Source organism: Phyllostomus hastatus, unplaced genomic scaffold, assembly GCF_019186645.2.
Source record: "Phyllostomus hastatus isolate PE091 unplaced genomic scaffold, TTU_PhHast_1.1 phas_scaffold_55, whole genome shotgun sequence".
NCBI classification, from domain to species: domain Eukaryota; kingdom Metazoa; phylum Chordata; class Mammalia; order Chiroptera; family Phyllostomidae; genus Phyllostomus; species Phyllostomus hastatus.
This window is the reverse complement of record NW_025334035.1, coordinates 3239771-3256223: the sequence shown is the minus strand read 5'-3', so window position 1 is coordinate 3256223 and position 16453 is coordinate 3239771. Positions and strand designations below refer to the sequence as shown.

Genomic DNA, 16453 nt, shown 5'->3' with positions numbered 1-16453 from the left:
AGGAACCTCCAGGACAACTTTAAACACTCCAACATCCAAATCATAGGGATTCCAGGAGAGGAAGGGGAAGAGGAAGGGAAAGAAATGGAAAACTTAGTTCACAAAATAATGAAGGAGAATTTCCCTAATCTGGCAAAGGAAATAGACTTCCAGGAAGTCCAGGAAACCCAGAAAGTCCCAAACAAGTTGGACCCAAGGAGGAACACACCAAGGTACATAGTAATCAAATTACCCAAGATTAAAGATAAGAAGAGAATCTTAAAAGCAACAAAAGAAAAGGAGACAGTTACCTACAAAGGGATTCCCATAAGACTAACAGCCAATTTCTCAAAAGAAATCTTGCAGACAAGAAGGGGCTGGAAAGAAGTATTCAAAGTTTTAAAAGGCAAGGACCTACATCCAAGATTACTCTGTCCAGGAAAGCTATTATTTTGAATGAAGGGCAGATAAAATCCTTCCAAGATAAGGTCAAGTTAAAGGAGCTCATCATCTCCAAGCCCTCATTTATATGAAATGTTAAAGGGATTTATCTAAGAAAATATTACGATAAAAAATATGAACAGCAAAATAACAACCAACTCACAAATACCAACAAGTGAACCTAAAAAATAAAACCAGAAACAAGCTAAGCAAACAACTAGAATAGGAAGAGAGTCACAGAAATGGAGATCATATGGAGGGTTATCAGCAGGGAGGGGAAGAGGGGAAATGGGGTAAAGGTACAGGGAATAAGAAGCATAATTGGTAGGTACAAAATAGATGGGGGGAGGTTAAGAATAGTATGGGAAATGGGGAAGCCAATGAACCATATATATGACCCATGGACATGAACTAAGGTGGGGGAATGCTGGTGGTGCAGGGCAGAGGGGAATAAAGGGGAGAAAAAAATGGGACAACTATAATAGTATAATCAATAAAATATGTATTAAAAGGTGTTGCTATTAATGAAAAGATGGAAGTATTGATCAGAATAGAGAGTTCCAAAATAGACTCACACATTTATGCTGAAGTGATTCTCAACAAAGGTGCTAAGGCAACTCAATTGGGGGGAAGAAAAGATCCAAATAATGTTGGATAACTATAAAACTTCTGCAAGAAAACATAGGAGAAAATCTTTTGCTGGAGTTAGGCAACGGTTTCTCAGCTGGAATACAAAAAGCATGAAATAATTTTTTAAGTGATAAATTGGAATTCATCAAAACTTAAAATTCTTGCTCTTCAGAAGATGCCATTAAGAAAAAGAAAATGCAAACTGGGAGAAAAGATTTGCAATAGATGTATCAGTCAAATGACTTGTATATATATTGTGTCTAATATATATAAAGAACATTTACTAGTAAATAATAATAAGATAAACTTCTCTATTTTAAAAATGGTCAAAAGATCTAAACAGAGCTTACATATGAACATATAAAAGTGGCTGGTAAACACATGAAAAGATGCTCAGTATCACTGGTCCCTACATAGCCTTGTTTGGCCGAAATTACAAAGACTCACCATCCTAAGTGTTGGAAAGAATGTGGAACAACTGGAACTCTCAAACACTGTTTGTGGGAATGTAAGATGGTGCAAGAACTTTAGAAAAACATAGGCAGTGCCTTAAAAGGCTAAACATATGTGACCATACAACCCACTCTTAGGAGTTTACCCCAAAATAAAAATATATATATCCACACAAAGATTTGTATATGAAGTTTATTTGTCCAGACTGCCCAAACACAGAAATAACCCAAATGACTATCATCCAATGAACAGATACACCGATTGTGGTATATGCCCCAAAAGGAATATTATCCAGCAATAAAAAGAAACTACAATATGCAATAACACGGATGAATATTAAACTCATTATGCTAAATGAAAGAAGCCAAGCAAAAAAGAGTATACATTGCATGATTCCATTCTAATAAAATCCTATAACATGCAAAGTAATTTATCCCAGAAAGCAGATGATTGTTGCCTGGGAACAGGGATGGAGGAAGGGATGAATTGTAAAAGGACACAAGAAGCTTTTGGGGGATGATGAGAATGTTCACCATCCTGATTGTAGTGATGGCTGTGTGGATATATACATGTGTCAAAAATGATCAATTTTTACATTCTAAATGCATGCAGTTTATTGTTCTTTAGTTTGGGGGGGGGTTCTGTTTGTTTTTTTAATAGAAAGGGGAAGAGAGGGAGAAAGAGAGGAAGAGAAACATCAATGTGTGGTTGCCTCTCATACACCCCCAACTGGGGCCCTGGCCTGCAACCCAAGCATGTGCCCTGAGTGGAAATCAAATTGGCGACCTTCTGGTTTTCAGGCCAGCACTCAATCCACTGAGCCACACAAGCCAAGGATGTACTTTAATTTTAATTCAGAAAAGTTACACTACCAAAGTGGGAAATTCTTTAAAAGAAAAACTAAAACTTCTTCTACTTATCTTCCAAACTTCCATTATAGTTGATGTTCTTTAGGGAAAGGCAAGCTACAGAAAAACAGTAGGCTATTAAGCTAGTCAAAATAAATATATCCACAGAAAAATATCAATTTCTACTCAAAAGAGCCCTAAAAGTTATCATTGGATTATCTTATCACAGTTTACCAGCAACAATTATGTTAGTGTACCAATGAGCTGTAGATATCAAAATTGGTAAGTGAAGGTTTTCTGAGACCTAAACATATTTCAAGTCTTCCTTCAGGGTAAAGACTGAGCAGAATTACTTTAGATTATGTTAGAAGAAAAATAAAATTAAAAAATGCATTTTTTAAAAATTAAGGGTAATATTGGGAGACATATGGGAGCTTTAAAGGAGCTGGTAATGTTTTCTTCTTGCCCTGGCCTGTTGCTACATGATTTTCTCTTGGTGATGATCCATTAAGCAGTACATTACGTTTTGCACATTTTTTGTCTGTGTGTTATACGTCAGTTTTAAAAGTTTAAGATAAAAAATCTTTTGCCCCCAGCCAGCCCAGATCCTTGGAATCGTCTTTTCCTCCTCCTTCATACCTAATTGTGCTGACAGGATCACCAAGTCCTATCCCTTCTGTCTTCACAGTATTTCTCACATCTTTCTATTCTCACAGACACTTCTTCCCATAAGATCACATTCTCATGGCTGAGATTAGCAGAGAAAGGAGCTGGCAGTCATAGAAGAAAAGCACTCTGTGGCATCGAGAGGTTAGGGTTGGAGACGATTCCCTGGAGCTCAGGCTTGCTCAGGGCCTTAAAAAGCTGGTCTCACACTCTTTCAGCCACGACCCCTCCAGTGCTTGAATCTCTTTATCCCAGCTGCAATGTCACACCTTTATTCCCCTGAATATTCGTTGCAGAAACAATGACATAATTTAAACTGCATTTACCAATATTCTGCTTCAGGTAAGCCCATTCCCAGCTGCAGGCGCTTGCCCACTCTTGGTTTCCTGTCAGGAATGCCCCACCCAACCCTCCACATAAAGGGCCAGTGCAAGTCTGGGGTTGGTATAGGACCCCCAGAGTGGGGCCCAAGCAACAGGGCTCACTCAAGCCTGCACTCCTCTCCCCTCCCTGCAGTGACAGAGCAGGTGCAGATCCAGCAGTTTTGATATGTAGAAACAGAAAAATTAAAATCCTACATTCTTGCCCTGGCCAGCGTGGCTCAGTTGGTTGGAAAGTAGTCCTGTACACCAAAAGTTTGCAAGTTCAGTCCCTGGGGAGAGGCACATATGAGGCAACCGATCCATGTTTCTTTCACATCTTTCTCTCTCTCTGTCAAAGCAATGAAAAAATGTCCTCTGGTGAGGTGAAAAAAAATTCCCACACTCTTTCTATTAGCTTTAGCTGGAAATTGTAACAAGTCAAAGGCTCCAGTTTCAATGGGCAGTTGAATGAGGAACCTTGAAAAGAGTGTAAACATTTAACATAAAGATTATGAAAGAACTATGTACTGAGCTAGAGATTATGTTTTGTTGGATTACCTTACTCAAGGTAAATCTAGAGAGTATTTGCCAGATTTTACCTTGAAGATGCTAAAAATGTAAAAAATAACAAAGTTGGGATGAAGGTTCCTTCTTGCCAGATGAATAATTATTCTATTGCTTATTATCTCAAAACTCTGTACTGGAGGTATGTTTGTAAGAATTTCTCTTGAGCCATCCTGAGAAGGGTTTATTACTAACTTCTATGTTCTATAACCCTCAATATTGATTCTAAATATTTGAGTCAATACTTGATTCTTAATAACTTACTGTATTTCCATTTATTGACATGTGTTATAAGAAAATATATTTGTTAGAATAAGTCTGTTCTAAGAAATTGAATTTATTCACCTAAAATAGTGTAAGCCATGAAAACCTCATTTTTCATTTTGTACCTTGACTGGAACTTGTGGGGTATATTTTCAGGTGCTAGAGAACATCAAGACTGTGTGTCTTGGTTTTCTCCCCACAAGCCTGTTTTTAATAAACCTCTAACAAATGCATTTCCAGAAAGCAATGGGATTTGACATTTTCTCTCTCAGGGACTGAAGAGAAATGCCCTCAGAATGAGAAGATCCAGCAGGGAACAAATAAAGAGGGTGTAACTCTCCAGGAGAAGGAGGTCTGGGGAGATCCCTCATACTGAAGCCCTAAGTTCAACTACCTCCAGCTGGAAGCAACTTTTTCAGTTTAACGACTTTACTTCCATTTACCATTTTCTAAGTGAGCCACAAAGTAAAAATCTTGAGAACTGCTGCGTCAGTGTTTAGCTCTGTGCTCTGTCTGTCTTCAGGACATGCAGTAAATCCCATCTACTTAAAGACTTGATGTATGCTTTTGCCAGTGTTTGATTTAGGATAGTTTGACCTAATTTCTTTTCTTTCATAAGTCTAAAACACTATTTTATTGTTGTTAAACTCAGACAAGTTTCAAAATCATAAGAAATATGGAGTAGTATGTATCATTAGCTTAGTCCACTCTTGAAACAGTTTATATAAACGTGATTATCATCTGCCCTTCAGGAGACCCCAGTGATGAGGGAGGGAGGGAAGGAGGGCAATAGGAAAAATGGGAGGAAGAAAGGGGAAATGAGGCCCCTAGGTGGTTCGTCTAGGGTAAAATGTATTCATTGTGGACACAGCCAAAGAAAAGGTGACTCTCTAGGGAAGGTGGACATAGAAAGGGGTGCGGTTGGGGAGGGTAAGACTAAAATCACCAAGGGATGGGGTTGTGGGTTGGATGGAAGGGGGGCTGAGACAACCAAAGGCCGGAGGTGCTCACAAGGCCACACTGTTTTCCACTATGCTGGGTTGCAGGTACTCGTAAGGCATGTCCAGCTTTGCATTGCGGATCTTGATCTCCTCATCCTGGACGGCCTGATCCTCCCTGAAGTTGTTCAGCACAGCTTTGTGCTCAGAGCCGGAAAAATACTCCTCCTTGTGCTGGCCCAGAGCCACCCAGGGACAGAAAAGAAATGGCAGCTGAGAGCCTAGGACCCCTGGCTAGGTTGCCACACCTCCCACAGCTGCCCCCTCCTCAAGGACCAGGCCACCTGGGTCTCACCATAACTTCCTGGTGTTTGCCCAGTTGCCAAGTGAGGGACATCTGGAGAGAAGCCTGATGAAAGTTAGGCAGGGTTGCCATCACCGTCTCCATGGTCACATCCTTGGTGGTTGGTGGGGGCAGCTGCATGGTACAGGGTCCATTAGGGACCCAAGCATACCAATCCAGCTAAGGAGGCACAGATATCTAGAGTCAATGTCTGCTAAGAATAAACACTCCTTAGTCATCTCCACACAGCTCCCTCCCCAACTCCAGGTGCAAATGCCCATTGCTCCCCTATAATAAGTACCTGGTCCAGGTGGACTGAGGAGTGCCAGCCAGTGCGGGTAAAGTTGCACATGGTGACAAAGTGGCAAAGCTAGTCCTGGGACTCCAAGGAGGTGGGAAACCCTGCAAGAGGTAAAAAGAGTTAGAAGCTGTGAGGCCAGGAATAGAAGCAAAACTCAGAGAGGCTGAGCAGGAACGAGAGAGGGAGAAAGGGTGTCAAGAACTCTCAGGAACTGTAAGAACTGACATGAGCTTGAGTTGGGAGTGGGGAAAAGGGGAGACCTTCTGGGAGGGACCCACTCAGTGGGGTACTGGTATGGCTCATACTGGCTCTCAAGAGTCAGTTATGTTAAATGTTCAAGTATTTAACAAGCTGGTTGACATCAGAATGATAGCTATGGTGGAAACATTTATACCAGGGAAATGGTCAAATACTACAAATCAGGGTCCCCCCCCAACCTAGGAAGCCAGTTGTTAAACATATATTAGCAACCACTGGTCCCACAGCATCTGGGACCTAGAGGGGAGCTTATCGAGTAAGAAACTGAAAAGGCCTTTGGGCATTTTAATAGGGGTTGGACAGCCTTGTGGGAGGTTTCATAGAAGTAGGGAGGAGGACTCTGGGGGGTGTTCCAAGGAGGAATCTCTCAGATTGGAGGTCTCAGTGCAGGGGCTCAATTCACCTTAATTCTGGGCCCCTTGAAGGCCAACTTCAGTGATCTCTTGACACCAGGCCTGCAGTTCAAGATCCTGTTTCACTGCCTCGTCTGTTTTATAGTTAAGATTCACAGTTCCTTCCACATACCTGCCGGTCAAGAGGTTGGACAAGAGAACTGAAGCTGACAGTGAGCCTCCGGGCCCTTTGCTCCTTGCCTACATGGTCAGGTCAGGGCTCCCTGCCCCCCAACACAGACCTCCTATTCTCCCAAGCCTCTTCCTGCCTGCCCACACCCACCAGCCCTGCCTTCCCCTTGCCGCACCAGGAGATGATTTCCTAGAGCTACAAAGCATCATGGGCATAGAAGGAAGACTTGACTCCCAAAAGCCCCCAGTCAGCCAGGTGATCAGGAGGACATAATGATCTATAGGTTATTAAGGCTCCAGCTTACCTAAGCAGCTCCACATGGCCTCCCCACCCGTGCTCACCACCTGAGGAGCAAGGATGGGCAGGATCAGGCAAGTCCACCTGCCACAGGCCAGAGCCAGAGGGAGCATAAGCTCTAGATTCTCCCTTCTCTTTTTATACCTGATCAAAAACACCCATGTCAGAGATCAACTCAGTCCCAGCCTGCACATTAATTTCCATGCTATATCACAGGTGGGGGATTATCAGCTGGAAAGAGAGAACAGGGAAGGGCAAAATCATAAGACAGCGGTGGCAAGTCCCTGCAGGGAACTGGAGGAGTTGAAGAGCAGAAAAGATACCAGGTGCTCAGGCAAAGCAGAAACATGAAGTTCAGTGGTCCCTTGACACCAAGAGTGTTCAGTTGGTTTGTAATTCATTCCACAAACCATTGACTTACTGCTCTCTGATAAGTGGAAGAAATCATTCTCCTTTCCTTTTTTTTTTTTTTTTTTGTGCATGTCTGTACCGTTCCTGGAAGTACTGCAAAACCAGGTCGATGTGTGGAGTAGTCGAGCAAGATCCTATTCCATCTCCAGCTCCAAATATCCACTTAAGATAATGTACTCAGATAAAGGACGTACCAGATATTAAACTGATACGAACAAATACTACACTTAATCTTAGCCAAAAGGCTGAGAAGCGATCCTTTTCTTTTAAGACCATTAAAGATCTAACTCAATGCTTCAAAACCTTTTTTCATTATTGCTCCAATAAAGAGTCTCTTCAGATATTTTTCCTTTTCTCACTTTCATGAGATTTTAATGCTACAGATATAGTGTATCTGTTACGTACTGTGTGTGTGTGTGTGTGTGTGTGTGTGTGTGTGTGTGTGTGCTTTATACATAAAAATTACTAGTTTGTCCATGGTCCTGGGCCCACTTTAGCCCCTTGAGGGGCATAATTGCCTTCACTGAGATTGCATGCTCTAACCTGCCTACCTTCCAAACTCCATCTCCTACCTTCTCCCTTTTGTCCCACTACACTCACCTTCATATTGTTCTTCAAGCATGCCACGCTTGTTCCTGCCTTGGGACCTTTGCACTGTTCTAAGCTGGTCTCTCTGCTTAGAACAATGTGCACCTCGATCATCTCAGGACTGGGTCCTCATGGTCTCATTCTCTGCAGCATCTTGTCAAGGGAGCCTTTCCTGACCACCCAATCTAAACTCGACATCACATCACTCTGCTTTGATTCCCTGCATTGTACTTATCACAGCAGATATGGCATAGTGTAATCTTTATTGCCTGTTAGCCCTCATTGAAAATGAAAATCCCCAAAGATCAGGACCTTGCCTGTCTTGCATATTAGCACAGGCATCTAGGAGAGTTCTTGCCCAATTGGAGACACCCGAGAAAAATAGTTACTGGGTGAATGAATACTTGATTCAAATATCTGTAAAACAACAACAACAAATAAATAAATTTTAAAAAAAAACCAGGCTACTGTTGTTGACCTGAACCTATGTGTTACTATTTTTTAAAAGATTTTTATTTATTTATTTTTAGAGAGAGGGGAAGGGAGGGAGAAAGAGAGGGAGAGAAACATTGATGCATGAGAGATACATCAACTGGTTACCTTAAGATAATGTACTCAGATAAAGGACGTACCAGATGGTGTGATGGTATCACACCATCAACTGGGACCCAGCTCACAACCCAGGCATGTGCCCTGACTAGGAATCAACTGGCAGCCATTCAGTTTGCAGGCCAGCACTCAATCCACTGAGTCACACCAGCCAGTACTATGTGTTATGATTTTAGAACCAGTCAAAACTGGCTGGAAAAGTCTTTTATGTTAATTGGGACCTTCTTTTGGGATGGAATCCTCAGTCATTTGTTTGTACTGTTGATATATGTATGCTCATCTATATGTGCTTTATAACTAAAAAGAGTAAGACTTCTCACTTCTCCTCCCCACACCCCCACCTTGCCAATGAATCATTTTTACCTCCTCTGGAGGTAAAGTCACCCTGCTAAAGATGCAGAGCAAGCCATCCTCCCTCATCTTTCACTGGTTGGCTTTCCCCACACCCTGAGATTCCACAGAGAGGTTGCATCCACAGGTGGGACTGTGCCATGGGGCAGAGGGCAGTGGGCAGGCAGGAGAGCAGGTGATAAGGTGTTACCTTGAAGATAGGATGTATTGATGGAAGGCATCTCATGGTGGCCACAGCAATAAGTTCAGTCATCAAATGTGCCCTCAGAAAATGAGACTGCAGTTCATGAAGTTGGAAGTCAGAGCTACGGACCCAGCATTTAGCTAACAGCCAGGCCATCAGGGGATCTGTGGGTAGGAAAAGTGGTGGTAAGGGCAATTCCTCACTTGGCAATTGGAGCTAGAGCAAGAATAAGAGTGTGGGGAAAAGAGGGATGAGTGCCAGTTGCTCAGCCAGTTCCCCTTCCATATATTTAACCCCTCTTTTCTTCCCCGAATTTGCTTAGCTTTCTCCATCTCACTGCTGCTACTCCCCAAAGCCACTATTCCTTCTCCTCCCTTTCCTACCTACTCAATGCATTAACATTGTACAGGCTGCTCTGTCCCTGGACTTCTGCAGAAACTCCTCTTCCACTGACTTCCTGGCCTCCACTTCCCCTTTCAGTCCCCTCAGTGTGAACAAGATTCAGACCCTCTGCTTCCTTTATCCCACACTCTTCTTCAGAAAGCTCAGCATCTCTTTCGTCTTCCAATACTGCCAGTACTCAGCTAAGTCTCCAGTTCTCAGCTAGTCACTAGCTGGATGTGACAATTTGAATGTCTCCCCATTACCTCATAGTTGGCCAAACAAAAGCCCACCTGAGCATCCTTTTCTCTTTTTTGTCCTATTTCTGCAGGTGTCTTGCCTAACTCTACCTTTTCTCTCTCCTTGAATCCAGGCCAGTTTAATTTTCTTCTGCATACCCATCCATCTTTCCTCTGCACCCTCACAACTATTTCCCACATCTGAGCCTGTATCACCTGTATCTTGAACAATTGCTGTAGCATGTCACCCTAACCTCTGTATCTAGCATCTCCCTTTTCTGATCTGTCCTAAACAAAATGACCCATAGAATGCACCCACAGCATCTTTCATAACAGCCTACACCAGCTTCCTACACCAGCTTCCTTGACTTGGCATCCATGGCCCACTACAGTCTGGGCCCTCTTATCTCACATTATTCCCCACCACTCCAACCCAACTGTCCCCTGGTAATCTAAATTCTCACACCTCAGCCTCTCTGCCCAATCCATCTTCCCCTGCTGGAAGGTCCTGCTCCTCCCCCAAAGCTCCCATGACCCCTCCCAGACTGTCTACATCCTCAGGAATTTCCTCAGCATTGGAGGGTATTTAGATTTTTCCAGTCTGTCTCTCCAGCTAGACTGACCCTTTCCTCCTTTGCCCATTTCCTCCTTTAATGCCATCTCCAGTGCTTAAGCACAGGTGACTGACTCCTCAGTGAGTCTGGGTGAGGGGCTGAGCTGAGAGGGCTAAACACGAGGAGCAGAAATCCTGGGTCCTCTCACCTGGATGACCATGGGCAAGATTTTCCCATCAGGATGCAGTTTCAGCATGACCAGAGGGGCAGCCAGGTACTGCTGTTTACATAAAATGACATTAGCCTTGATCCCATCCAGCAGGGAGAAGTCAGCTTCAAACAGTGTGCCTCCCTGGATGGGGCAGAGGGCAAGGGCTACCAGCATAACACATCTTCCCACCCTGATTCCCCAAAAGAAGAGGAAAAAAAGGAAACTAATTTATCTTCATCACCTACTTTGTACCAGGTAATGAATCACGTGCTGATTGCCTCACTTAATTCTTAAACATACTTGAATTAACTCGTTTTATAAATGAGGGAACAGATGAGAAAAAAAAAAAAAGATAGGCATCTTGCCTGAAGTCACACCACTTAAAATAGTGGAGCCAGGGTTCACACCCAAATCTGCCTCACCCTATAAGCCATGAATTTTATCTCCAAATTGACCCCCCATTGACTCTTAAGAGCCCCACCTTTGACCCAATTCTCTTACTCCACACTCCCTCATTCCCTGGCAGCGAGGCCCAGTTATTTCTTTATTTTGACTATGTCTATTACCCATCACACTCTTCCTCCACAATATACATTTCTCATTCAAGGGGGAAAGCTATGTGATTGCACATCTCCAGGATCACTGAAGATTTCCCCTATAGAATTCTCCCTTCCCTCCCGCGGCAAGCTGGCCTCACAGTGGACCCTGAAGCAGCACAAGCACTGACTTCATTCCCTTTTCACTGTGTGGCCGCCTATGGGCTGTTATGCCCATACCTGGAGTTCCTTCTGCAGCTCCTCCATCCCTGGAGGAAACACTAGGTGGGCAAGAAGGTGACTAGAGCACCTTAGCAACATGGGGTTGGCACCATTGAGAAGCTGGTACTCAAATAAGGCATCTTCCTTCCAGGAGTCCCGCACCTGAACTAGGTATGGAAGTTTGGAGCATGTTGTGAGATCTGAGCTCCTGGTTTTTCCAGTTCCCACCAGACCATCCCCTCTTGACCCCAGCCTACCAGAGGGACCCAGACCTCATATCTCCCAGCCCTGGGTCCCTAGATGGGTGGTAAGGGTCCTGGGAGAGGTACTGGGGTAGGGATACTGACTAGCCAGCCTGCTCTGGCCACACCAGAAAATCCTGTTGAAGTCATCCAGATCATTCCACTTAACCAGAACATTTAAAGAGTCTTTGACAGCTAGTTCGGCCAGCCTTCAGGAGAGGATAGGCAAAGTGTTTGAGAGTTATTCTCATAATCAACGTCTCACAACCATAAGCACCCACCTTGGGCTAGTCCAGCCCTGTGCAGTCCATAGGAGCCCCTTGGCCTCCACTGGACCGGGACACCTCCTTCTCAACCAGTCACCTTGTTCTCACCCCTTGGCCATTGAAGTCTCAAAGTCAATTCTCTTGTCCTCCAGGAATCTCTCATCTAGTGGGAGGTCGGTTAAATTGGTTGTGACCACATTCAGGATTAATCCTTCCTCCCAGATGCCCCATCTGTGGTGCAGAAATGAAATCAGGTATTGATTGGAGGAAGGGCCAGGACTCACCCAGAGCTCAGGAGGAGTCACAAGGTAGGGGTAAGGCTAACCCGTACAGCCTCTTTCTGTCTTTCAGCTCCTCCTCCCTGTATTTCTTGAATAGGCCTTAAGGGTCCTCTACCAATGTGCCGCCTAGAAATGGGGTGGAAGGGATGGATGATGAGGCTTCTCCTGAAAGCCTCTCCCCTGTGCCTACCAGGGGTGCCTTCTCAGGCCATCCTTGAGGGGGAAAGGGTCTGACCCTTCAGCATCATGCCTCTGCCCAGGATCCATGCTGCTGCGTGCTAACTCCAGCAACTGCTTCTTCCACAAGCCAAAAAGACCCAGCCCTCCTGTTTCTGCCCCAATGCCCTGTTCCCTCTTCTCCTCTCCCCCACCTCCAGCTTCTCTTGTGCCCCAGAGGCCTCGCACCCCAACCTGCACTCACCAGTGCCCTCGTGTAGGCTCTGGATGCAATCGCCCACCACCCAGTGGTAATAGGGGAACCTGAACTCGTCCCCACTGGCCCCGGGGCCCTGCACAGCGATCCACTTGCAGAACCAGTTGTCATCCTTTAAGTGCCGCTTGCACCTTTTCAAGAACAGTAGTAGCCCCAGGTACTCCCTCGCGTCCACCTCGAAGATCTCAGCGCCAGCCCACAGACCCACCCAGGCCCTTCTGCTGGGCCTCTTGAGAAGGCGGCTCAAAAGGAGCCAAAAAGAGAAAGGTGGCTCAACGACCAGGGTCGTGTCCGCCCGCCTGGGTGAGGCGGAGGAGGGAAGATGCACTCCTTCCTGCCCTTTTTCCTCCCTGTGCTCGTCCACTGTACCAAGCGCTGAGCTGGGCGCTGGTCACCCCCGCCACGCCCTAGGCGAGCGAGCAGTTGTGCCGGGAAATACACTGTTAACCAGGCAGTTTCAGCGGTGGGACCCTGGGGCCCCACCACCACCTCCAAGGCTGAGCTTGATAGAGGCCCCCACCTGGCCTGGGGGCAGGCTTCCCAGAGCGACATTCTGTCTAAGCGGAGACCTCTAGGTGCGAAGGGTTTAGCCAGGGCAAGTGTGAGAGAGGAGAAGCCCGGTGAGGAAGTGAGAAAGCGGAGGCTGAGCGAGGGAGAGCAGCGACGAGCATCGGAGCACAGAGCGCACGCGAGACGAGCGCGACTAAATCGTGAGAAGTCTCGAAGGTAAAGCCAAGGCTTTGGATTTAGCCCTGAAAACAAGCGGAAGCCATTCAAATGTTTCAGGCGGGAGGGGTGTGTTAAGGACGGAAGGTCTCTGGAAGAAGTCGTTCTGGCTGCAAGAAGGGCTTGGAAGGGCGGGAGAGGAAGCGGCAAGGGCGGGGCGGGGGGGCGGGGAAGAGGCTGAAGGAGGCGTAGCCTCTAGGGGACTCGGGTGGTCGGGAGTGGGACGGACGTCTGGAAACGGGTGCGGGAGATGCCCAGGGTCCGGGTTCTTGATTAGGGGCGAACGGAGTGGGAGGCGCGAGTGACACGTAGGGGAGGCGAGAGGAGAGGTGTGAGAGGTGGGACAGCGGGAGGGCCTCGCTGAGGCATGTTCCTTTGGGGCTCCCGTGGGACAGACACCTGGATCCGGGGTGTTGGACAGAGCTAGATGGGCGATGGAAATTTGGGGATGGGAACCGCGGAAGGAAAAAGTAACAGGAGTCAGGGGCGAACACCAGGTGGATGTGGCGGGAGAGGAGAAGCTGATCGGGAATTTCAGATCTTAGCTTCTCGCGCTGACCCCCTCCTCCTTTTCGGTGGATTCCTCCACCGCACCCCGCCCCGGTGGTAAAGCCCGCAAGGCCGGAGATTTAGCAACAGCAGAGGAGGTTTGAAATAGCTTTTAAGAATAAAGGACACAGGAGAAGCACGGCCGCTCCAGGGTCCCTGCGTTTCAAAAGGAGAGAGCTCTGTGGACAGCGGGCGCGGAGGAGCTTCCTTCCCCTCCATTCCAAGGAAGCCGGGTGGCTGGAGCCTTTACTGAGCGCTTGCGGTGTGCCACGCACCCCCCTAAGCGCTCTGCCCAGCGGTCTCGGAGCGCTGTTAGCGCAGGGGACGCTTCCCCCCCACCCCTACCCCCTGGTATCTGACGGCCTCCGGGCTGCGGGGTGCAGCCACAGCCGGGCTCCGGCCAGCTCACCTTGCCCTTCGCCGGCCGCAGGCGCGTCAGGAGGGAGGCTTCCCCATGCTGGCCGACCAGCCACAGCTGCACCTGGTTGTTGGAGCCCGAGTAGATCGAGGACCCAGTGGACACACGGACAAGGTAGACACCCATCTTGTCCAAACACGTTTCGTTTCGTGCCTTCTGAAGGGGAAGAAGAGTGGATGGGCCTAATAAAAGGGCTCAAGACCCCGCCCCTCGAAGCCTTGCTGGCTGGGGTCGGGGATGTGGATGGCAGATCTCCAGCCAAGTCTCCTGCCCACAAGCCTGAAAGGAGGGGCCCTGGTCAGGGTACCAAGTGCAGACTATTATCTTTGTGGGAGGAGGATGGAATGGGGAAGTAGAAGAGGCTATGGGCAGAAAACATGCAGAAAGAAGGAACTGTCCCTTAACCCAGAAGGCAGGTGGGGTGTGCGCGTGTGTGCCGGCCTCACAGGTTGGTCCGCCCCTGCCAACAGTCGTGGCTGTAGGGTGGACCAAGGAGGCCTGGTCTGCAGCAGCGTTTGAGGAAGGTACATTCAGGCCACCGAATTAACTTGACCGAATTTGAACATCTGTCTGTTCCCTACATAAGACTCCGAGGTTCATTCCTTTCTAGCTTTCAGGCTGTCTCTCTGTTGCCTGCAGGATGAAAATCCAAACTTTTTGTCATTCAAAGCTCTTGCTAACCTGGCCTGCCCTCCTCCACGTCATTCCACTGTACCCCATTCTCACTTCTGGTCTCCCCACACTTTAGGCTGGAGCCCTATGCTTCCCAGAACCCATCATGTTGCTTGCCTGCAGTCCTTGCTCTTAGAAAATTCTATGTAGCCTTTTAAACTCGGGTTAGGCTCCAATTTTACAGAGAATTCTTCCCTAGCCGTTCCACCCCTCCCCACTGCCCTCAGCAGGGCTAATCTGCTTTCTTCTGTACCAATCTCACACTGTGCATGCTTCTACTGATATTATTACACACTTAATACTACAGTAATTTGTTAGTGCGTCCATATCCCCAACAAGAAGAGCTCCTCTGAAGCAGAGAACACATTTCCAGCACGAATTACTCACTTTTGTTTACCCTGGATTTATCACAGAATCGGGCTTGCGGGTGTCCATGTTTGCCAAAACATACTGCACTGAAAGATCAGTTATAAATAAGTCCTTCCCTTGGAGAAGACAAAGGTAAACAAAAAACTCCCAGATGATGCAGATAATAAGAGAATAGTAAAACAAACTCTGGTACCACCATGGTATAGAGTACTACCAGCATGCTGTAGTTTATTTCTTTCCAACACATAAAGTTGATGGAAAATGTCTGTAATGCCCATTTTCTTATTTGATTGTTTTGGAGGTGGGATTGTGGTGTGTGTGTGTGTGTGTGTGTGTGTGTGTGTGTGTGTGTGGTGGAGGGGGAACACATTCACTGGATTCAGAGTTCTCAAAATACAAAATGGTATTCACTGGTGTCTCTCTTCCTCTTGGCCCCAAGCCTCCCAGTTCCTCCACCCCACAAGCTGGGTGTATTCACAAACAAGTACACGCCTATCTTTTCTGTCCTTTTTCTGCACATGGTAGAAAACTTGACATATTGTTCCACACTTTGTTTTCTCCTCATTGCAATACAAATCAGGAGATCATTGCATATCAGTACGCACAGAGCTTCCTGTTCTTAAGGTTGCCATTGAACATTTCGTTTGTTTGCAATCTTTTCTAACTATAAAAAAAAATGTTGCTGAGCCCTGACTGGTGTGGCTCAGTTGGGTGTCATCCTGCAAAGTGAAAGGCTGTTGGCTTGATTTGTATGCAGGATACATTCCTGGATTTCAGGTTCTGTCTCAAGTCAAGCATGTGCAAGAGGCAATTGATTGATATTTTTCTCACATATCAGTGTTTCTCTCCCTCTTTTTCCCTCCTCTCTCCTCTCTTTTTAAAAATAAATAAAATCTTTTTTTAATTTGCTGAAAAAATCACTTGATATATATTATATATCTAGTAGGTAAAAAATATATAATTATATAATATAAAATTTATAATCTTATAATTTAAATAAATTTTAATTAATTTTATAATTTTACAATATAAATTTATTGTATAATTTTATAATATAAAATTTATTATTATAAAATTATATATATACACACTTTTTTCATATGTAACTATAACTGTAGTACAAAATCCTAGAAATGGAACTTCTGGGCCAAAAGCATGTGTAACTTTGGCAGAAATTGCTTTAACTGCCCTCTGCAGAGGCTGTACTGAATTACACTCCCATCAGTGTGTTTGTTCACTGATGTATGAGCACGCCCATTCTCTCTTACTCTTGCCAATAGTGTGCTGAAAAATGTTTCTACATTAGTCAATCTGATAGGTGAAAAATAGCACCTTAGTGGAA

General features: G+C 45.9%; 1 protein-coding gene and 1 non-coding gene across 2 annotated transcripts; both read right to left on the bottom strand.

Annotated features, from left to right (window-relative positions):
* Window positions 1–3683: 3683 nt before the first annotated feature.
* On the bottom strand, window positions 3684–14342 carry ALOX15 (arachidonate 15-lipoxygenase). The gene is given in 14 exon segments (XM_045824404.1): window positions 3684–5418; window positions 5501–5668; window positions 5790–5890; window positions 6451–6572; window positions 6748–6908; window positions 7014–7100; window positions 9019–9228; window positions 10395–10538; window positions 11174–11322; window positions 11503–11606; window positions 11772–11894; window positions 11989–12070; window positions 12366–12561; window positions 14062–14342. Coding segments are annotated over 14 exon segments (1986 nt in total). The 5' UTR covers window positions 14197–14342; the 3' UTR covers window positions 3684–5214.
* On the bottom strand, window positions 7349–7537 carry LOC123809545. Its single transcript, XR_006784022.1, has one exon. It is a non-coding gene; the product is annotated as a U2 spliceosomal RNA (small nuclear RNA).
* Window positions 14343–16453: the final 2111 nt, after the last annotated feature.